General features: G+C 35.7%; 1 protein-coding gene and 1 non-coding gene across 2 annotated transcripts in view; both read left to right on the top strand.

Moving 5' to 3' along the window:
- Nucleotides 1-21,594, top strand: part of GSTCD (glutathione S-transferase C-terminal domain containing) — a 110,925-nt gene extending 89,331 nt beyond the window's left edge. The window contains exons 9-12 of the mRNA XM_033105289.1: nucleotides 10,341-10,474; nucleotides 12,383-12,413; nucleotides 15,752-15,821; nucleotides 18,849-21,594. Coding sequence (XP_032961180.1) covers nucleotides 10,341-10,474; nucleotides 12,383-12,413; nucleotides 15,752-15,821; nucleotides 18,849-18,985 — 372 coding nt within the window. The 3' untranslated portion in view covers nucleotides 18,986-21,594. The remainder of the gene's footprint in view (nucleotides 1-10,340; nucleotides 10,475-12,382; nucleotides 12,414-15,751; nucleotides 15,822-18,848) is intronic.
- LOC117022696 (U6 spliceosomal RNA) lies at nucleotides 21,533-21,639 on the top strand. The gene has a single exon (XR_004423100.1). It is a non-coding gene; the product is annotated as a U6 spliceosomal RNA (small nuclear RNA).
- The last annotated feature ends 2,213 nt before the right edge of the window (nucleotides 21,640-23,852 follow it).

Below are 23,852 nucleotides of genomic sequence, written 5' to 3' on the forward strand. Positions count from 1 at the left end.
TGTCTTTTGGAAGTGATATTTTCTCTACATTTCATAATAATATATCCATTTTTTTTTACTTCCATAATGTCTTTTGTCAAGATATATAGAAAATGAACTAAAATTACTTGGAGGATTATACCAAAATTAAATTTACTCTCAAGAAAATAATTTGTCTAGGAGGATAACTGAGGGATTGTCGCCAGATAAATCAAACTAAATGCATTAGTGGTTCTAACTCTTTTATTAAATAGATTCCAATGAAAGTAGCATAGCTAGAGAGGAAATCAGAATAACCAGGTATTGGAAATTCATTAAAACTCCATTAATCTCTGGTTTTTCGACATTTCAAATAATGGTTTCATTGGCATACATATTTGTTGAGTAAATGCGTTTTTCTTTTACTATTTCTCTTTACATATAAAAATTAATGATATAAACAAGATTTTGAGGAGAGAATTTTAAAGTATTAGAACCAACTATCTTTAGGAACTTTAAACAAGTAATTTATATATAAGAGATAAAAATACTAATTACTAGTTTTATCTCCACTAACACAACCTGTATTATGCAAAAATGAATAGATTTACGAATTTTGTTACACTAATTTGATTTCAAATAATGCAAGAGAACAAATCTAAATAGATCTTTTCGCTAGGTCTTCTAACACCCCCACCAACTGTATCTCCCCCACGTAACCAGAATCAATGAGGTAATGACTGTTTATTCCACGGTCACTTTGTAGTTTCTGATTAACATCGTGCTTATTTGAGAAATATGTTTCTTTATAAATACAAATGCTTAATAAGCATATTAAGTCTCTAGTAACCCAATACATTTCATCTTGAACAACAATGATATTCCATTTTTACTCTTAAAATTTGCAAAGATTTTTGAAATATTATTACTTATTGATTGCAAGGCTTCAGTGACATGGGCTTAATTATACGGACTTTTAAATTTTTCACTTACATGATATTTGCAATGATTTGCTAACAACATGAAAAATTAGCTATAATAGTAAAAAGAGAAAATTGAATAAACATCTGGTTAAGTGTATGGATTTTAACATTAGGCAACCTTGTGCTAAAGTCTCAGCTTGGTCACTTAATAGCTGCATGGTCTTGGACAATTTATTTAAACTCACTGAAAAAAAACCATGAAAGTGGAGCTTTTAAAAATGGAACGAATGCCCTTATAAGAAGAGAAAAGAGACTTTGCTTTATTTCTCTGCTCTCCATTATGTGAAGCTACAGCTGGCCATCTGCAAACCAGAAAGGGTGTTCTCACCAGACATCAGACCTGCCAGCATCTTGATGTTGGACTTTCCAGTCTCCAGAACTAGGAGAAATAAATGTTTGCTGTGTGAGCCACTCAGTCTATGCTAATTTTAAAAATAACAGCCCAAACTAAGACAGTATATACTGATTAATATACTCTTAAAGGGCAACTTATAAAATATTGCTTTAAAAAACAAACAATTAAAAAATCATATGATCATCTCAATAGATGCAGAAAAAAGAATTTGACAAATATTCAACATCCATTTATGATAGAAACTCTCAACAAAATGGATATAGAAGGATCATACCTAAACATAATAAACACCATATATGGCACACAGCAAACATCATACTCAGTGGTGAAAAGCTGAAAGCTTTTCCTCTATAGTCAGGAATAAGACAAACATGCCCACTATTGCTGTTTTTATTCAACATAGTATTGTAAGTCCTAGCCATAGCAATCAAACAAGAAAAAGAAATAAAGGCATCCAAATGGGAAGGGAAGAAATAAAACTGTCACTATATGGAGATGATATGATACTATATAGAGAAAACCCTAAACTCTACCAAAAAACTATTAGATCTAATAAATGAATTCAGTAAAGTTGAAGGATACAAAATTAATAAACAGAAATCTATTGTATTTCTATATACTAACAACAAACTATCAGAAAGATAAATTAAGAAAACAGTCCCGTTTACAATTGTATCAAAAAGAATGAAATACCTAGGAATAAATTTAAACAAAGACATGAAAGATCATACTCTTAAAACTATAAGACATTGGTGAAAGAAATTGAAGACAACACAAATAAATGGAAACATACACTGTGTTCATGGATAGGAAGAATTAACAGTATTAAAATGTCCATACTACCAAAGCAATCTACATAGTCAATGCAATACCTGTCAAAATACCAATAACATTTTTTACAGAACTAGAACAAAGAACCCTAAAATTTATATGGAACCACAAAAGATCGTGAATAGCCAGAGTAATCTTGAGAAAGAAGAACAAAGCTGGAGTTATCACACTTTCTGTCAGAATGGCGATTATGCAAAAGGAAACAAATAATCAGTGTTGGCAAAGATGTGAAGAAAAGGGAACCTTCATACATTATTGGTGGGAATGTAAACTGATACAGCCACTATGGAAAACAGTATGCAGGTTTCTCAAAAAAACTAAAAATAGAATTACCATACAATCCAGCAATCCCACTTCTGGGTATTTATTTCAAGAAATTGGAAACACTAATTTGAAAAGATATATGAACCCCGTGTTTATTGCAGCATCTTTTATAATAGCCAAGATATGGAAGCAACATAAGTGTCCATGAATAGATAAAGAAGATTTGGCAAATATGTGCAATGGAATACTACTCAGCCATAAAAAAGAATGAAATCTTGCCATTTGTGACATAGCTGGAACTAGAAAGTATGCTAAATGAAATAAGTCAGACAGAGAAAGACGAATAGCACACATGATTTTGCTTATATGTGGAATCTAAAAAACAAAATAAATGAACAAACAAAACAGAAAGACACTCAGACACATGGAACAAAAATGATGGTTTCCAGAGGGGAGAGAGGCAGAGGGGAAAAAAAAAAGTGGACTTTCTAAGATTATTTTTTTAAAAGAGATTTATTATTACCTATTTATACCTAGTGGAATAAATAGTCCTTGTTATTGTGAAAACTTATTTTACAGGATTATGCTTTTTAAAATCTAATTTACAATGTGTATCGATACCTATGCCCTCAAATAATATTACAAAAAGCTTGTTGTCAAACATTATAAAAGGGCCATGACTATGGCAAAATATACTTTGCATTAAAAAAAAAACAAAAACTGTCAATGCTAAACAATCTGCCCATCAAAATGTTTTAGTTGAATAAGTTCAACAATGAAATAGAGTCATCTCAACCAGGGGATAAGGTATTGATTTTTAACAGTATGGTGTATATTTTCTATTTATCAATATATATCAAAATCTTAGAACAGTTTGTTTTCAAGTTATCTGTACTTAATTTTTTCTATTTTTACCCATAGTGATTTTAATATGATTGTTTATGATTCATCAGTGCTGAGTGCTTAATTACAAGCTCATTTCTAGTTATTTGTGTTAGTGTACAATTAGAAGAAGCTTATGCAATTATAGAATGTAATTTAGTAACAATTTCAGTGAGTAATTTATATAATCATTTTTAAAATATAAGGAACTTGAAAAATCACATTCCTGCAAACACAATTTAGAAAAATCACTAAAGCAAAATGAAGGACTTCTCAAATGAAGAGTGCAGATAGAGGTACTTCAACTCACTTCTCCCCAAGAAAGATCACACCCCCAAATAACAATGAGAACAAGAACCAGAAAAATCATACTCCGTCATTGATGAAATTATGTTCGACATTCTACAACAACTTGAACAACAGTATATGAAAGCAGAAAGCAGGTTGAAGAAAAATGGTAAATTATTGAGTAGAGCAAAGGAAGATCAAACTTAAATACATGGGGAGAGGGAATGGCAAGAGGGCTATCAGGAAGTAAGTCACTTTGCTCTCATAGAATCCCAGAAAATTTTAGGATTCAGGACACCAGAAATCTCAGAGAAAGGGATAAAGAGGGGCTGAAATCATGTGTAATTTAAAAATATTATTTAGAGAACCAGATCCCCACTCCCATCATGTGTAGACAGGTAACTATTTCTCTCTGCACCTGCAAGAGAGACCTGAAATTTATTCTATGAGGAAACTGACCAGAGACGCTCCAAGTGTAGTGATATGAGGCACACAGGAGGGCAAGTGTGACATGCCATAATGAAAACAAAAACCAAGTGAGAATCTGCAGACTGAATAATGGACATATCCTCCACACACACACCCCACTCCACCATTTGCCCTTAATTCCAGAATCTCAGAAGCTAGACTCAATCAAAGTGATTAAAAGATTCTCTGCAGAATCAGAACTGTTCTCAGAGGAAAGAACTACAGATACTATAACTGTGATTAAAACAAACAGACAAAAACCAGCTTGTCACCTGATCACCCAATCACTAGTGAAGCCCTCCAGTCTTCAAGCCTTTTATTCAGAACTTCCAATCAACTTTCAGTCATTTGCTCTCTAATATGAACTGACAGCCAAGGAATATCAAACATGGAAAACTTCCAAAACAGAAGATGGAAACCAAAGCAACAAACATGACTAAGGGGTGTGATTCAGGGAGAGATCAAAAAAGATAATGCATTGATGAAACAAGGATAGAATGAAAAAAAGAAATGAACCATTAGAGAACAAGAGAGAATTTCTTGGAAATTAAAAATATATTAACCAAAATACAAAAGTAGATATAAGAAACTCATTATTTAAGACCACAATTCTGAATTCTTTGGGTCAGTCAGTGAAACATTTATTTGCTACGATGTCAGCTAAAAATTGGTTAAATGGGATTTTCCTCCAGCACATTCGCCTTCATTAGATGCTCATAGTTGGTTTTGATGCTGTTTCGACAAATTATCAAAATCTATCTAGTGTGTATTGTATTGATAAATCTATCCTATGCGTATTATATTATAAACTCCCTGAATCAGATGCTTGAAATGTAATTAGAAATTAGATTTCATACAAATTACTGTGGATAAGAATGTTTTAAGAAAAAAATTGATGTATTTATCTTTGTTCATTTCCTCCTTTGTCACCTCCTTTATGTGTGACCAGCACATATTGCATTCCTTTTTCTCAGTGGTGATCCTAAAAGTGATATCCGGGAATTCTTCATTGAAAAAAAAGGTCCTTAACGTTCCTTCCAGCTCCAAAGATCCTGATCGAAAAGCGTGGCATACGTGATATAATGGAAAGAGTGTGAGCTTAAAATAACACAAATTTATCATGTTATAGTTCGATAGTTCAGAAGTTCAGGTGGGCTCACCTAGTCTCTCTACTCCAGGTGTCATTAGGTCAAAGTCAGGTGTTGGCTTGGTTTGACTTTTGTCTGGAGGGAGAATCCACTTCGAGGATCATTCAGGTTGTTGGGAGAATTCAGTTCCAGGTGGTTGTAGGACTGAGATTCTGTTCCCTGCAGGCTCAGTGGGATGTTGTCAGCGTCTGCAGCTGCCCACATTCCTTGGCTCATGATTTCCTCACCATGAAAGCCAGCAGTGGTGGGTCAGGTCTTTTTCATGCCTCAAATCTCTGACTTTTTCTTCTGTCTCATTTCTCTTGCTTCCGGCCTGAGAAAGTTTTCTACTTTTAAGGTCTCGTGTGATTAGATTGAGCCCACCCACATAATCCAGGAAAATCTTGGTGTTTTAAGGTCTTTAATCTTAGTTACATCTGCAAAAAATCCTTTTTTGCCATGTTGACAGGTTCCAGGTATTAGGATTTGGACATCTTTGGGGGATCAGTGTACCTACAGAACCATCCCTGTCTCGCTCGCTCTCTCTTTCTTTTTCCTTGCTGTTTATTTGTTTACATAACTATGCCATTTCTTCTTAAGTGTTTTCCACAGTGTGGATTTTGCTGATCACACACCTCCCCACCCCCAGTGTTGTTTAACATATCACCCTATTCCCTATATTGTCTAGGAATTAAATCTCGATGGTAGAGGCATAATCAGATCAGGTTCACTTTGGGATAAGACTACAACATAGGCGCTGGTATATTTTATCAGCAGGCGTTTATATCTGGTTGTCTCTTGTGTAACATTGGCAGCACATATGATCATTATCCCAGCTCTGTTATTTCAATAAGCATTGTGAAATGGTGATCTTCTTCTAATTGTATCATTCTGTCTTCATTTACTTTCCTTTATCAACTATTTGGTCACACTGAAGTGTACTTCACAAAGGAAAGGCTGGAAAAAACTTGTTTCTTTTCATATGTTTTCCAGTTCTCAAAGTGAGTTGGTTACCTACCAAAAGTGACCAGTTAGTTTTTTTTCAGTATTATTATTGACTCATCAATTTAATATTTGAAATACTTCAATCCATCATAGTTATTGTTGTCAACGGATGCTCCAATATTCTCATCTTAGTTCAGTGGGAGCACCTTAGAGTTGGCCCCTGAATCTTTTTGATAAGGCTTCAATAGTATTTTGTAGCAACGGTGCTTTCAATATACCAAGCTGTTCCAGCTCTTCTTGTGTATTTCCCGCCTCAAGTCTAGCCTGAGGCATTTCTCCATGAAGCTCTAAATTCTTCTAAAGGAAAATGCTATTTAAATTACCCCAGTCTAGGTACTAGGAATGGTCCTTGCTACTGGTTTGCTCTTTGTTTCTAGGCTTCTCAGCGGTCTGAGGTAGGCAATACTTTTTTTTTTTTTTTCCCTTTAAACAAAATCATCGTGGGTTCATACTAATACTTCCAATTTAAGTCCAGGACTATGTGATTTTAACTTAGACTCATTTATCTATTATGTTATCTCTTCTTTCTCCTATGCTAAAATATAAATGTTGTTTCCTAATGACATCAGCATATTATTTGTTTTATCTCACAATATACACATTAGAGTTCTAAAGAAAACACAAGCACCAATGATGATTACTGAAAATAGTTTGAACATTTTTTAGCATTCTTGTTCATGTAATAATCCCTTCCATGGCCATGTATAGAGATGTTCCTCAATTCTTTTGAGAGCTGCAGAGTACTTCATTGTGTTTATTTACCAGTCCTCTGTCCATGGAAAATTGGCTTGTTTCCATTTTGTTGTTATTTCAAATACTGCCTCAGTGAATAAATATTTTTATGTTTTTGCCATTGTGTCCCCTGAACAAATTTTTAGAAGTGAGATCGCAAATTACACATGGAATTTTACTGGGTATTGCTAAATTCCTCCTCTATAGGGTTGTGACATTTTTGTATTCCCACCAACAATATGTACAACAGTGTTTGTTTCTGCACAGCCTGTCCCATAGACAGACATCAAATTTTAGGATTTTTGTCACTCTAATGGGTGATAAGTAGTATCTTACTGTAGTTTAAATATGTGTTTCTCTTATTTTGAACAATATTAAATGATTGTGGTTTAAGGCCTTTTTGCATATTTTTTGTGTGTGTTGTCCAAATCTCTTGTCCATTTTACTATCAGATTATTGGGCTTTTTCTTTATATTTTAGAAGCTTGTTACGTGTTAGGGATATTAATCCTTTGCTTATGCTATATGTTGCAAATCTTTTTCTCACTTTGTCATTTGTCTTTTCACACATGGTTTTGGGGTGGGTTTTTTTTGCCATTTAAAAGTTTTTCTTTCATTTTACTTTGTCAAATTTATTAACCTTACCTCTTATTGCATGTGGATTTTCAAACATAGTTAAGAAAATATTTCCCATTCCCCTAGGTTATGGAGGAATTCACTCTTTTTTTTAAAATTTTAAATCTTTAATCCATTTGAAATTTAATATGTGTGGTGAGGGGAAAGGATCTCATTTTATTGTTCATATGGCTATCAGGTTAACCCAACCTCACTTCTTCAAAAGTCCACCTTTTCCCATGGTTGGGAATACCACCTTTGTTGTATGCTGAATTCCCATAATCACATGCTTCCCTTGATCTATATCTCTCTTCGTTATTTGCCTGTTATTTCTGACCTGCATCTGATGACAATGTTAATTAAGAGCATGTGATGCAAAACCTTTTAGACCTAAAATCCATCATGTAAATAGGTCTTAGGTTTGGTTGTTTTGTTTAAATGATGGAAATAAACTCACTCTATTGCGTGTATCAAAGGGAATGTGAACCTGAGTAAAGAGAGATTTATAGAAGTAAATTGTCTGAACCTTTCTTTAAGAGCCTTAAGAGGGTTTTGTGGGGAAGCAGCCTGATGTAATTAATGCCAGGGGTCAGGATCCTGCCCCTCAAGAGCTGCTTTGATGTGGGCACTTTCTTAATTTCCCGGAGCCTTGGTTTCCTTACTTCTGAAGTGGAGATAATAAAAATTGTCAGAGCTCTTGTGAGCATAGGAAGGTTCGCGTGCAATCACCCAGCGCAGTGTCAGCACGTAAAGGGCCCTCAGTGACGCTTGGTTCTCTTCTCTCTACCCCCAGTGGAAAATGCATCCGTTATTTTTACTATGAGGTTTCCTCTAGCTACTCATGAAAATAAGAACTAGCCTGATTTTCACTCTGCAAAGCTGATTAAATATCAGGGGCAGGTAAGAAATCAAGGTTTCTTACTCTCCTGATTACCCGGTAGTTGTGGCTGCCTTCACCGGATGGCAACCTTCCTAGGCTCTATTTTCCAAGTGAAACAGGAAAGGTGTGTTGGCAGGAACCATAGGGATTGTTGACATATATGTATAGCAGGTCCTCAAATAACTCATTTTGTTCAATGTCGTTTTGTTATAATGTTAATGAGAAAAAGATAGATTCCCGTCTGGGACCACTGTCTGTGTGGAGTTTGCATGTTCTCCCCATGTCTGCATAGGTTTTTCTCTGGGTCCTCCAGTTTCCTTCCACATCCCCCAAATGTGCACGTGAGGTGAACTGGTGTGTCTGCATTGTCCCCGTGTAGTGAGCGTGGGTGTGGGTGTGAGTGGCCCTCTGATGGAAGGGCAGCTTCTCCAGGGTCCTGCCTTGTGCCCTGAGCCGCTGGACAGACTTCGGATACCCGTGACCCGGAACTGGAATAAGCAGATTGGAAAAGAATGATCTTACTTGTTGTTATTCATCTTTCTTGTATGTATAGCTCACATGTATTTCAATGTTTAATATTAAAAGTGCTTTGGGTCTTTTTTTTAGAAGTTTGGTGATGTTTTTCTGACCAGAAATATACCATAGGAACTTAATTCTTGTTTATATAAATTAGCCTACGGTAACATTGGTTTTGTTATACGCCATTTCGCTTCAAGCCACAGTCTCCAAGAATCTAACAACAACATTAAACAAGGACTTATTGTAGCTGACATAAGCCTGGAAGGAGAGGCGAATTCAGGAGAAAGGTTGAGAACGGAGATCTTGCTTTTCTCTTTCCAATACAGCATTGTTTTGAGTTTTCCAGTTCAAAAAGGGAATCTGGCTTATAGTATTCCACATCCAGTAGTTTCCAGAAAAATCGTCTCTCATTCTGAAAGTCCCTTGCTACCCTGAAGTTGAGAAATCTGTCCCTAGAAAGGACAATTATAATCCAATACAATTTGCCTCTGTCTAGAATGAAATGGAGATCTGAGCATTTTTCTGACAAAATGTTTCGTCTTTCAAGATCCCCACATCTGATTTTCTTTCATAGACTCCAATTTCACTTTATTAGCCTAATAATTTGCACAATTGCCTACTTTATATTGTAATACAATATAGATGCATTTAAGGAATTTGTTTTGAAAACATTTTAAAATCACTTTAGTTATTTTTCTTTTCATGAATTACTGAAGCCCTAATCATGACTCTAGTTTCTAATTTCTTTTTCATTTTTAAATAAACCCATTGAAAGTAGTTCATGCAATTCATCATTCAATGTTAGGAATTGGTGTATGAATATGAAAATTTGCTACATAAAAATGATTTGACAGTTTTTATACAACCTTGATTAGATTATGTTCATACCACATTTGAACCAGTGTTTTTAAGTACATTTTCATTTAATCTTTGCATCAGCATTGTGATATGTCATCTTAACCACAGTATATAGTTTAGGAGAGTAAGGCCCAAAGAAATTAAATTTTAAGTGACCCAGGATCACACAGCCAACTGGAGTTCTAGACCAGAAATTCTGATTTTAATCTAGTGTTCTTGCCACAATGCTACAACTGAACTAAATGCATTATCAGCAAGAGCAATAGTTTAGACATGCATGCATATTAAATTTTCCATATCTCACATCACATCAAATTTTTTGTTGAATGAATCTTATGCTTCATTTGCAGTGTTCTATTTGTAATCTTTCAACCTTGCTTAATTCTCTTAATGTGAATAGTTAACTAGTCCTTTGGTATGTCCAAATGAGAACTGTTATGTAATAATATTCTGGTAACTTGATACCTCTTGAGGATCAGTCCTCACAAAAAGTATTTAAAAAAAAAAAAGAAAAAAGGCACAAAAGTAGCACTGTTAGGAAAGAACTGAGTGCTAAGGTCTGGTTTTGTTTTCCAGGTGGCGTTGCATGCTTGTGGAGTGGCAACAGACATGGTGATTGAGTACTGCATCAAAACACGGGCGTCCTTTGTCACATGCCCTTGCTGTTATGGTTTCATTCAGAACACCTCAAAGTTTAATTTTCCAAAAAGGTGAAATTTAGTGCTCTGCCTAAGGCACCAGTGTGGGAATTAGACCAATGCACAAAACTTGTTTAATATACAGTTGCAATGAGATTTCAGTTTTGAGTTCATTCCCTTTTTCTATAATGGCCAGTATTGTTTATAAGTTACTTAAGGAAGAGAGGATCTCCTCTATGTCTGCCCTTTGATTTTTCTCTTGGATCCAGCTCGTGCTGAAACTTAGAAGCAAGTCTGTCTAAGAGTCAGCCGACTAAAAGTCTGACAGCTTCAGCACTTCTAAATGGACGTCATCATCTAATAGGGACTGCAGAGTGTAGTGGTGAAGTGCTTAAGGACCTGGAAGTATTTCTCCTGGGTACAAATATTGGCTCCTCGTGCTTTTATAAGTTGTTTCACCTCGAGCAATTCACTTGAACTCTTTTTGCCTACGTTTTCTCATCTACAAAATGGAGCTTATAATAGTAAATTACCTCAAAGTTTTTGTGAGAATTGAAGGATACATATGTAAAGCACTTAGGAGCAACATAGAGTTAAGCACTCAATAAGTGTGATCTGTTGCCAGTTACAGTAGTAGCTGTACTATTTTTAAATACTGCCCATGGGTGGTGATGATGAATCTGCAAGCTCGCAGCCATTTCTACAGTCCTTCTTATCTCACATAGAAGAGGGAGACATTTTAATTCTCATCACTTCAACTTAGCCTACTGGAGGGCCAGTCTCTTGGTGTTTATGATATTTCATTCTCAGTCATAGTTACTGAGAACCATGCTGATCATTTTAATTATAGAATAGATTAAATATGTTAGTTTTGGAAAGTCTATCCTATAATGTGTCAAAAAAAAAACACTTCTTAATCATTTGCATCATTACTTTTAAGAAAACTTAGAAAGTTTCCATTAGAATTTATAGTTTCTATCTAAGTAATTTGAAGTTAAAAGTACAAGTAATAGCCTTCCTATTCTTTTTCTTTCATTGTTTTGTTCTTTATTATAATTTGCAACTAGGTGAGAGAGAACCAAAGGAATTATGGAGAAGCAAAAAAAATAAAATGTAATCTGAGGTTTATTCAATAGTTGAAATTCTATTTTATTCTTAATCTATTTAGGTAAAATGTATATTTTATAACCCACCAAGTAATTTGTAAGTCTAGCATTTACAGAATGCTAATTTGAGTTGTTCAGCCTTCAGTCTCACTTGGCTGATCTTAAAGTCTCAATTTAGTGTCTGTCGACTTTTTCACATCTCTGTATATGTACTGATATTTGCCCTCTTTGTCATTGGAGGACCACTCCAGGGTCATTATTTCCCTGCCCTAATCACCTCAGTGCCATGTGTCAGACAACTAGGGACAGCCTCTCTGCCTCCAGAGCCCGCTCCCATTATGCAAAGTAGCCGGTCCGAGGCTTGTGCAACTGCCTTGCCATTCCTTCCCAGGGAATGTGTAGTAAAGGTCTTGACTGTTGTACCTCACTCCCTCTGCCGCCTGACCAAGCCTGGTGCTTCCCCATGTGGCACTGCATGGCATGGCATTCCGCCGCCTCTGGGGAACTGTGAGTCAAACTATCTTTTTAACTGTCTCCTAATCCGTTGGCCTCACCACACCTGAATAACAATAAAACCTACATTTTAAAATAGACTGAATCTGTGTGCACCGATGTGGGGAAGAGAAAGAAAAAATGGTTGTGCTTCTTCTGATAGTGTAAACAATCTTTGAAAGAAATTCTTTAAAATGAATAACATACTGATGGTATGCTTTTGTCTTTTTATAAACACATTTCAAACTGGTATAGTTTTTAGTTCATACTCTGCAGATAAAATACGTATTTTCATGTATAATTGAGTTTCTTTAAGACTATTTCTACTCTTAATCTTTGGTGTTTAAAATGATGACTAATTCCTTTTTCTTTTTTATTTCAGTGAACAATTTAAGAAAACTTTATCATACAAGGTAACCTTAAAAAGTTCTGTATATTTTCCTAATATACATCTTATCTCTTCTTTATATTTTTTCCTCCTAAATTTCTAAAGGAGTATATAATCCATAGTTATATTTGAATTACTTATGAACATCTAATGTGGATTTTTCTTTTTTGGAAATCAAGATTAATCTTTAAGTAGTTGACAAGATTTTGAGGCGAGTCTGAGAGTTTACCCTACTGGAAAACTAACTAATTGGCCTACCACAGTTTCCTGGATGCTGATAGAAGACAGGAGACTCGTGAGTCAGAGACAAACACAGCTATCGCTGACAGCAATAGAAGTAAACAATCATTTTTGCCCAATTTGAGTCCAATTCCTAAAGGACAGTGCAGAAAGAGCCTGGTGACATCTACATACATAGTGAGTTTCATGACAGGAGAGGAAACCTGAGCTTAGGAAACCCAAATGCTTTAAGATTTAATCTTTAAGTAAGCATGCCTTTCTTTTGCTCCAGAGGAGAGACACTATGTAGTTTCCAAGATTGTTCACTATACAAATGTCTTGGAAAAGATAAACTGGAACAGAGGCAAATTTTTCTGTTAAAGGAAAGATAGGAAATATTTTAGGCTTCTCCAGCCACTTCCGATTCTCCCACATATTCTGCATTGTCCGTGTCATTGTTGTTGGTTTACAACCATTTAAACATGTAAAAAAAAAAAAAAAGTATTTTTAACTTTTGAGCCATACAAAAATAGGATATAGGCTGGATTTGGCCTCTGGGCCATAGTTTGCCAACCCCCTGCTCTGAAACAAAGGCAGTGCTTCTGCCCATCGACATGAAGAAATACAAGAGGCTCACAGAGAATTGTCTCTTCCCAGTCGTCAGAACATTGCATTGTTTGGGTCACTAACTAACTTGAGCAAAACAGTTTCCAGCTTTCTGACCATCACTGTTAACAATTGAGCAAGAACGTGACATAATGCAATCTAAGAAATGATAATATTTGAGGGAAATGCATAAATAATCGTGTTAAAAGTAGATAAATTAGTTTGGATTTTTAGTTCAGTTAATTCCACTTCTTGTACAGACTCACTAAAAATATACAGTCTCATGTTATATGCCAGCCCCTGTCTTCTAGGAATTTTACCTTCTTCTTTTTCTTTCAACAGTGAAATAGTGAGTTACAGTGACCTAAAAATGTTCATTTCTACCACTTTGGCACCTATGTTTCCTTCACCTCTATGTCTTGAAATAAATGCCCACCTTCAACTCTATCTCCCAGCCCACCTCTCCGCCCTCCCCACCCCCACCTCTACCCATCCGCCTACTGTACAGACAGACACACCTATGGAGAAGAGAGTGCAGAGTTCATGCTTTCATGTAGAACCAGAACTTTTCTCATCTTTGCCTACTGGATGTAAAGTTTTCATATCCTAGGGAACTACAAGGTTTTGGGGAAAACATTAGGTTGTCAGGAACTTCATTTTCATAAGATTCAAGACAGCTCACCTTTCTCTTGCCAGGTCCTGCCAGTAAAGTAGAAAATGAATGGAAAAATCAAAATAAAAAACTAGACCCTTGTTTAATCTCTCCTTGAGTGATGCAAGGTAAAGCAAACTCTGAGAGCAGGTATAGAAAAATCCTGAGAGCAGGTACAGTGGTGAAGAGATCGAGGGCCACAGTCTCATGGCCTAGAAGAGAATGAAGTATCTCTAGAGTGGAAAGAGATGTGGTACCCAATCTCTGCCAGAGAGCAGAAAACTCCCAGTTCCTCTTTATCTCCTCTTTCTCCCACACCCCAAAAGCTGCTTGGCCACCAGCCTTTCTGAGGGTCTCAGGTGTAAATGCTCTACAGAGAAGTCTTCTTGGATACTGTGGCAAGTATTTCCTAACTTAACCCTGGTGGGTGGGCTGGCAGGCAGAATACATGGATTTAGTGCCCAAATATCTTGAGAGTCACTTTGGAAGTGTTTTTCTCCACAGTTCAATTTAGCTGGCAAACCTTTACTGAGGACCTACTGTGTGCCTTCTCCTTTCAGAATGTAACTTCTGCTGGGGAGAACACATACACAAATAATTCCAATAAAATGTGATGGGACATACCAGGACAAGAGAAATGAACCTCATGTGAGGTTGCAATTATCTCAGCATTACCTATGTTTAAAGTAAATCTTAATTTGCAAATACCCTGAGGACAAAGGGCATGCTTTTTCTTGCCTTTTCTTCATATTATATACTTCTAAATTCTTCTGTCCCTTTGTTGATACCAATTTATGGGAGCATAATAAAAGTTACTCATGCGAACCATTTTATTAGTACCCTGCACATTGCCACTAAATTTTATAGTGAAGCAGTACAGTGTTTTTTTCCTTTAATGCATAAAAGTTGAGACATGGTAACCCTTCAAAAAGAACTAACATCGCACAATCATTTCAATTACCTTAATAAAAAAATGGAGGCCACAAGTAGAATGCACAAAAGACCAAGGAGACAAATGATGAATCTGAGTTCAACCCGTTGGCTAAGCTGACAGGTGAGATCATTTACACACTTGGAAAGTGCAGCTGTCCTGAATGAACAGTTGTCATGGGAGCACTGCTGTCATCTCGACTGCAACTAATCACTCACCTTTGGCTACTTGCAGATTTGAGAGTTCTGTGCAGACTCATCAGCTCTCATCCCTTTAAAGCCGTGTTCTTTTTTTGTTAATGCAATCTTTTCTAAAATTGTTAAGTTAAGCAGAAGCAATACTCTCCCTCCCATTCCTTCAGGTCCTCTTAAAGCAGAAATGACACCTTCTGCAGCCTTTTGGAGGGAGAGGTGAGTGAGTGAGCATGCCAGCCTCCTCTTTAAAAGGACTGCATGAAGGGAAGAGTCAGGAAAAGCAAAGGAGAAGCCAGCACCGCACTGGGTTCTGGAGAACTACAGGAGCCACAAATAGTGATCCTCCACAGTATCACTTTTCCTCTGGTAATAAAAAGAGAAGCCACTTAGAATGCTTTCTTAGGCTACGTTCCCTGAGATTCAAATTTTATTAAAGGATAAATATAAATGAATTTTAGGTCTTTTAGTCTTAACATATTATGATGACAAATTGTAACCATATTTTGGCTAAAAGTAACTGTTAAATTGCCCTGAGACTCTTCAGTGTATCTGTTCTTAAGAACTAGATCGGCAGTCTGCTTGAAGGGAAAGAAATCACTGAGCACCATTTTCTGAAAATTTGCTTCTTTCAAAAGTACGACGTGTGCATCACTTTATTCAATTAAACAATGCAGAACTCCAGAAAAATGAGGTAGTTTTTTTTTTTCAATTTTGAAGCAGAAGATTAAAATAAACCCACATTCTATTGCTTATTCTTTTAGGAACACATGATTCTGTGCAGATTTGCAGATCAGACAGCTGTCCAGCTTCCACCCGAACGAAGGCTCATAGGTATGTGTTTTCACAGCAGCTGTTGAGTAGATTATGTACAAGATGCCTAGGAGTGAATGGACCAACTCTGTGTGGGGACAACTGGTTCATTTAGCAACAAGAAACTCAAGTTTATTTTTCCTAGAAAACTTAATCCATATTGAAAAGGGATAACAACATTTTATCCCATGTTTGGTAACATTAATACTTTTAAATACATTTGCAGTGTTTGTGCACTAAGTAGAGTTATTGTTAGATCCCTTGCTTACTGTTATGAAGAAACTGAAGGATCTATCAGAAGCCACATAACAAAATAACAAAGATGGAAAAATCAACTATGCGTGCCAAAAGTGATGCATTAAAAATGTATAAACAAGGATGATAATGTTTTCTTTCTTGGAAAAAAGATTATACTTGTATATTATTAATCATAGACCAATATATTCGACATGTATAATATTAAACATTACCTGAAGTGGAAGACCTACAATAACATTTCAAGTTTAAACAATGAATTTATCCAAGACTTTGCTTTAGAAAAAGAAATCACATTTAGAAGCATAATAGCAGCTAACAGTGATTGCACATTTAAGCACTGAGCTAAGTGCCCTCCACCCCATTATCTCAGTAAATTCTTCTGAAAATACTTATGGAGTATGTACATACTATTATTTAAACTTTATAGGTGAGAGAACAGGGACAAAGCTTGCCCAGAGTCCTTTAGCTGATAGATGATGGAGCTACACTATGAACCCAAATTATTTGATTGTAGATATCAAGCACTTGTCCACGTTTGCAATGCCCCCCCAGTGATGGTGTCACGTCACTGGAAAACTAGGTTCCAAAATTAGTGCTTAAAATGATTGAGTGGAGTCAAAGCTAGTCTTAAAAATCATTTAGAAAACCCCCACATTGGAGACCATCATGGGCTGGAAAACAGATTGCTGTATCTTTGGCTGAGCACCAGATGTAGTCATTAGCTTGCATTCAAGGATCATGTTATATGAGAAATAGTTATCTCTAAACTCTAAAATCAAACTCAGCATAGCAAGATACTCACAGTTGGAGAGGCATTTGAGATCCGAGGCTGAAGAAACAAGTGATTTCCTTCTCTTTCTCACACTCTGGGGCATAAACATGGAAAATGCTTGCCCTTTCCTGCCTGTATCCTCTCTTTCAGTCTCTTTCCCTCTTCCTCCTCCTTTTCCATTCCCAACACTTTGAGTTAGTTGAATGTAGAATGTACAGTTCAGTATATATATATATATATATATATATATATATATATATATAGAGAGAGAGAGAGAGAGAGAGAGAGAGAGAGAGAGAGAGAGGTATAATTTACATATATACATCAAATTACATTTGATATGACTCCACTAGACTCAGTGAAGACATAATTGGTGTGGTGGATTGGGCTGTACCTGGTTGATGTTTTAGGTATTAAAACCAGAAGGGAGTAACTGGAACGGAAGTTGCTAGTTGAGAAGGAGGAGCATTTGGCATGATCACTGGTGTGAAGAGAGGGAAAGCCAGGTTCAATTTCATAGACTCCATCAAATGTCTACATCTATACTTTGCATAGGTCATACTTTTGTGAACATTTTAGGAAGCTTCCCAGGTCCCAAAATGTAGACTGCCAACAACTGGATTTCAATTGTAAAGACATTTCTTCAACATGTGAAAACATGTGATTCTTCTACGTGATGGAAAAGGAAAATTTAACTGGACTGGGATCAAAGCCAAGGGTAAATGAGCTGCACTGTAAGCCCAGGGTGGGTACTAAAGGAATGTAGAACATCTCATCTGACAGAGAGTGTTTCATTTTACATTGAGAAGTAGATGGGGTAGGAGAGACATTTACAGATGTCTTAAAGGAGGAACGATATTTTAAGGGAAAAAAGAATGTTAGCCATACGGCTCTTGATGAATAGGGAGTGAGTTAGCCTAAATGGAATTCTAGACATCTCTTTTTATATCATTTCTACCACAGTTCATACTTTTGGGCATGAGCCTTTTAAGGAAAATAGATGAAATGTTTTAAATCTGAATCTCTCTTTGCCAATTCTTACCTACAGATTTCATCTTCCACTGTTTTTTTCTGTGAGGGTTCTTCTGTCTTCTACAGAAGAGCTTTTCTATTTTCAGTTTTCTATCTTCACTTCTGAAGCTGTTTTAGTTTAACAGTTTCTGCTGTCATTTAAATAAATCATTTAGAAATAGCATTTCAGCATTATTACAATTATTGAGGAAAACATGGAATGAATGAAGTTCTGTAGAGTCAGTAACCTTTCCAGGAGGATGAAGATATTTATATATTGAATTAAATAACTTGAAAGTGTAAAAGCCACACTTTGAATATATTCAACCCCAAATCACCTCTTTCCTGAACTGCTGTTGGAAAGAAGTTTGCATTTGCCAAAGGATCACAAACTGCCAGGAAGTTTTCCTCTTTTGTTTTCAAAGATTACAAAGAAAATTGAATACCACTATTTCGTCTGGGTACAGAAGCTCAGATAATTAAGATTATATTACACTCAACATTATACATCCACCAGAAATAATCAGTACACCAACTGAGAGTTTTCTTAAATAGTTTCTATTTCCCATTTATTCATTGTCCTAAAAACCCCAAGTGCAAAATATAACATTCTTTCCGATGTCCTTTTGCTTGCATGTCACTTTAGATATTCTTAAAGACAGATATTATTTGTTTTCATAGGGAGAAATAATCTTTACATGGATTTTTAACCAAAGTGGAAAACAGAATCGCTAGTTTTTATTTGAGATTTGTTTATAAAATACATTTTAGAAGGTTAACATTTTTTAAATTATTAGCAGAAATAGATCTGTGCAATAATGTATATTTGTCATTGTCTTCTCTGCATACTGATCAAGAATTACATGGAAAGAGACTAAACAGGACTTGGGGGCAAACAGCATTCTCCATAGACTTACAGATTTTGTCACTGTATGGAGTCCCATAAACAAACTGAAATGGCGCTCTCAGCTGGAGAGTGTCTCATGATACCATTCACTGTATTTCAGGAAAACAGTGCATGTGCCTGGTGGACCTGGACCGAGCCAGAGCTGCAGGAGAACGTGGCTACTTCGCTCAAGTGATATCCATGGAGCCAGAGAGCTGCTCTCCCAAAAATAACATGATCGTGGGAGTCCCCACTTAGAACAAGATATTCACGTTTGATGTTTTGCCATCCGTCTTCCCGATGAAAGCCCAGTGGCATTCAGGAGGTTCTTGGCATAACTCGTAAGCAGCATTAGCCATCTTGAACCTATTGTGCTCAGGAAGGAAAGCAGCAGGAAAATCTTTGAAGAAAGACTGCCTGCAAAGCGTCACAAATGCTCTTATAATGTGTGATTAAAAGACCACTGGTTTTCATAGTGAGGATCGCCTGAAGTCTCGGTTGCCAGCAGAATAATGGTCACTAATGGAGGTTCCATCACTGCAATTACAATTTCCTTCTCAGTTCACAGCTTTTCTGATGTGGCCAATGTGGTGTTCAATTCAAAACAATGTACTTGCAGCCTTTATAACCATGTTGGATATTAAAGAAGAGATACCAAGGTAGATTCAGTGGGATTTGTTTGTTTGTTTTTTATATTTCTAACAATTGTACTTTTTCTACATTTTTTTTAAAATCTAGGTAATTACAGTGTGGTTATACTTTAAAGCTGGGGTGAGTTGGACTTGCATATCATTACATATACTTAATTTAAATATATTCTTATAAATTACCCAATGAGATTATTGCTGGTTCAAACATTTTATATGAAGACACTATGAAATAATTGCAATGAATTTCCCTTTATGAGAACCCATAACGTGGACATAAATTCTAACTCATCAGTAAATGCACTGATAAATTAATTCAAGTCTATAAATAAAAATAATTATTGGGGATCCATTCTTTTTAAGACTCTGGCCTAGATTCTTCTAAGGATACAAAGATAAGTTGCAAGAGATACAACATTTTGCCTATGAAAGTAAATGAGCTAGAAGAGAAAGATTAATGAATTCGTTAACTTCTTTATATATATGTGGTCACAGGATTTGTTTTTTCAGATATTAATCATATATATTTTTTTATTTGTTGGTAAAACATATTGAGTATAAATTATAAATTGGAGGTGGGAGGAGCACAGAGTATAGAAGCGTATTTGAATAGCTATCGCTACCCAAATTCTTATTTCACCAGCCAAAGTTTTTAAAGACAGATGGTATGTCCTTTCTCACAGGCTGCTAATTATTTAATTTTTGCATGTCCTAGGTTATTCCATTTGAGATAAGATTTATTTCATCAATTTTGATGTTTCCAACCCAGCATGACACATACCATGAGAAGAAAGGACTTTAAGAAATAACTCTTTCATCTCTGTGGATTAAAATACAGGAATAATATATGAATGGGGGGGGGGCACTGAACTCGTGTTTTCTGGGATAATATTTGAGAAAAGAATTAATCATCAGTCCTGAGTATTTTAGTCATTTGAACCTACAAACATACCATGCTCTTTTATCCTAGGCTTTCTTATTTTAATTGAGGTATAATTTACAGACAATAAAATAACGACGTTAAGTGTTCAGTTTCAGAAGTTTTGACAACTGTATACACCCATGCAACCACCAGCAGAAATAAGATGTAGACTATTTCCATTAGCATAGAAAGTCCTCTCATGGCCCTTTAAGTTCAATATCCCCCATCCCAAAGGCAACCACGCTCTGATTTTTATCACTCTACATTTGTTTTGCCTTTTTTTGTCCTTTAAATAAATCAAGTAATGTAGTATGTAGTCTTTTGTGTCTGGCTTCTTTTGCTTCACAGTGTTTTTTGAGAAATAGTCACGTCGTTATGTGCATCAATCATTTCTTCTTATTCCTACATAATATTCCATTATATAAATGTATCAAAATGTGTTTATCCATTCTCCTATTGGTATTTGGATTGTTCTCACTTTGAGAATATTATGAATAAGTCCTATGAATATTCTTGTACAAGTGTTTTTGTGAGTATATATGTTTTCATTTCTCTTGAATAAATAAATACCTAGTAGTAGAATTGCTGGGTCATTGAATAAATGCATGTCAGTTGCCAAACAATTTTTCAAAGTGATTGTACCATTTTATATTCCCACCAGCAACATATGAAAGTTTTAGTTCTCCATTCCCTCACCAACATTTGCTATTTATTGTCAGTCCTTTTGATTTTAACCATTCTGGTGGATGTGAAATGGCGTCTCATTGTGGTTTTAATTTTCATTTTTCTGATGACTAATAATGTTACTCACCATTTATAAAGTGTCTTTTCAAGTTTTTTGCTCATTTTTAAAATTACTAGGTCAACTGGGGTTTTTATTGTTGATTCACAAGAGTTCTTTACGTATTCAGGGTATAAGTCCTTTGTCAGATATATGTATTGAGAATATTTTTCTGTCTGTGGCTTACCTACTCATGTTCATACTGAATGCTTTAATTTTCATAAAGCCTAATTTATATCATTTTTATGGCTAATATTTTGTATGTCCTCTCTAATAAATCTTTATCTACCCTAAGGTTATGAAGATTCTTCCTACAATTTCTTATAGAAACTTTATGGTTCTAGCTGTTTACATTTAAGTCTATGATTTATCTGAAATCAATATTCACATATAGAGGTAAGTAGGTTTTGAGGAATATACAGTTTGGCACCATTTGTTTAAAAACTTTCCTTCTCATGCTCTCTTAGGCAGCACGTATACTAAAATTGGAACGATACAGAGAAGATGAGTGTGGCCTCTGTGCAAGGATGACACGCAAATTCATAAAGCGTTCCATATTTAAAAAAATAAATGATCTCACTTATATGTGGAATCTAAAGAAAAAAATAAGTGAATGAACTCATCAGAAACAGTTTTGGAGACATAGAGGAAAAACTGAGGGTTGCTAGATGGGAGGGGGGTGGGGATAAGGGGGAAGGTGAGGGGATTAGAAAACAGTCGGTAACCACAAGATGGCCACGGGGTTTTGAAAATTAATTTGGGGAATGTAATCAATAATGTTGTAAAGATTTTGTAGGGTATCCGATGGACACGTGTCCCATTTAGGAGACCACCTCAGGGATGATGTAGATGCCTGATCACTGCACTGTACACCTGAAGCTAAACAATAATGAATGGCAACTATAATTTTATATATGTATATATATGTACGTATATACTTACAAGAAGCGGAGTACAGCATTAGGAATAGAGACAGTGGAAATGTAATGGCTCTGTGCGATGTCAGGGGGATGGTGGATGGGGGAGGAGGGTTCACACAGTGCGAGGGATACAAATGATAAACGTCTAAGTATTACTTTGTCTTGTGCACCTGAAACTAATAAAAAAAATGAGACTATAAAAAGCAATGAATAAATAAATAAATAAAGTGAAATGAAACCTTTCCTTCTCCTTATTGGATTGAGTTGGCACCAAGGTTGAAAATCATTTGTTATTCATGTATGAGTCTACTTCTGAATTCTCTAGTCTGTTCCATTAATCTATTTGATTACTGTAGCTGTATAGTAAGTTTTAAAATTAGGTAGTTTGTCTTCCAATTTCATTTTATTATTATTTGATAGTTTTGATGTTATCACCTTGAGTTTTCTACATGCTGTCTCCACTACCCAGAATAGTCTCCTCTTACCCCGTCCACGAACTTAATCTCATTCAATCTTCTGTCTTAGACTTGCCCTCCTACGGGAAGCCTTTCCTAACTTCCCTGGAGTTTGCGCCTGTTATAGAATGTGCACCTTTCAGAGGACCCTTTTGCATCCTCCCCAAGTAACTCAAAGCACCAACCCCCGCCCCCGTTCAAAAATAAGTCCATACAATGAATATGGAGAATGAAAAAGGAAGTGACTCCACTGTTCTCCCATTCTTGTTCTCAGGCATGAAATTCTCCAGTGGTGATGGCTCTTGTTAGCCATAGATATGGGTGTTAATGATTGCTCTTGCATCATGATTTTTCTGTGTAAACCCTTGCCAAGGCTCCTCAGCCAGGACAAATAAAAGGTGTTGGATTCAGGCATCAGAAAGTTTGTGATGACAACAATCCCAGCAAATGACCTGGTCTCACCCCTATCCTTGTCCATCAAAAGCAAAGCTGCTCCTCACTGATCTTTCTTCCCCCCAGTTGTAATATTAGAAGCCAGAACTTATCTTTCATTGAGTTTTTAGTCTGGAGTATAATCATTAATAACTAAATAACTTTATCTTGTTTAGGGAGACAAATTTCAGTCATATTAGAAATCAAAACACTTTCAGAGTCCATAAGCAAAATAACATGTGAATAATAACAATTAAACATTTCATCTCATTCTCAAGATTTTGGCTACAGGTGTCGCCCACTCCATGGTTCAAGAAAATTTCCATTAATAGCATTTCGACATACTGACACCTCTTTCCCTCTTGACTTTCATAATAAAATTAGAGGTTTGTTCCTGTGGAATTGATATAATGAAATAATAAAGAAAGCAATACATATTTTTAAAAAACAGACTCGATACAAAGTACTTAGAAGTTTCTGAATAGATTTTTTAAAATTATACCAGAAATACATATCTGTTGAAGAAAAACTAGAAATGGCTAAACAAAAAGAGGAAAATAAAATAAGTCATTAGTACTTTGTTGTATACCTTCCTAGACTTTGTTGTACTTGCATACACACACACACACACACACACACACACACACACATACACTCACACTCACACACACATTTATTTAGCAAACACTAATACAGTTTTTAATATTTGCTAGGCACTATTATAACCCCTTCCTAATGACTCATTTAGCCTTTTTAAGCCATTCAATGCTCATAAAGACCCTAAGAGCTAGAAGCCATTAATAATTCCATTTTATAGAAACTAAGGCCAATCTCACAGTAAGAACAGACTCAGATTTGAACTTAGCCAGTAATTGGTACAGCTCATATTCAAATCTAGGCTCCTTAGCATTGCTGTCAGGATTGGCTGGGATATGCTATTGTAACAAAATCTCTTCCTTTTGAAGTTC

Source organism: Rhinolophus ferrumequinum, chromosome 5, assembly GCF_004115265.2.
Source record: "Rhinolophus ferrumequinum isolate MPI-CBG mRhiFer1 chromosome 5, mRhiFer1_v1.p, whole genome shotgun sequence".
Lineage (NCBI taxonomy): Eukaryota > Metazoa > Chordata > Mammalia > Chiroptera > Rhinolophidae > Rhinolophus > Rhinolophus ferrumequinum.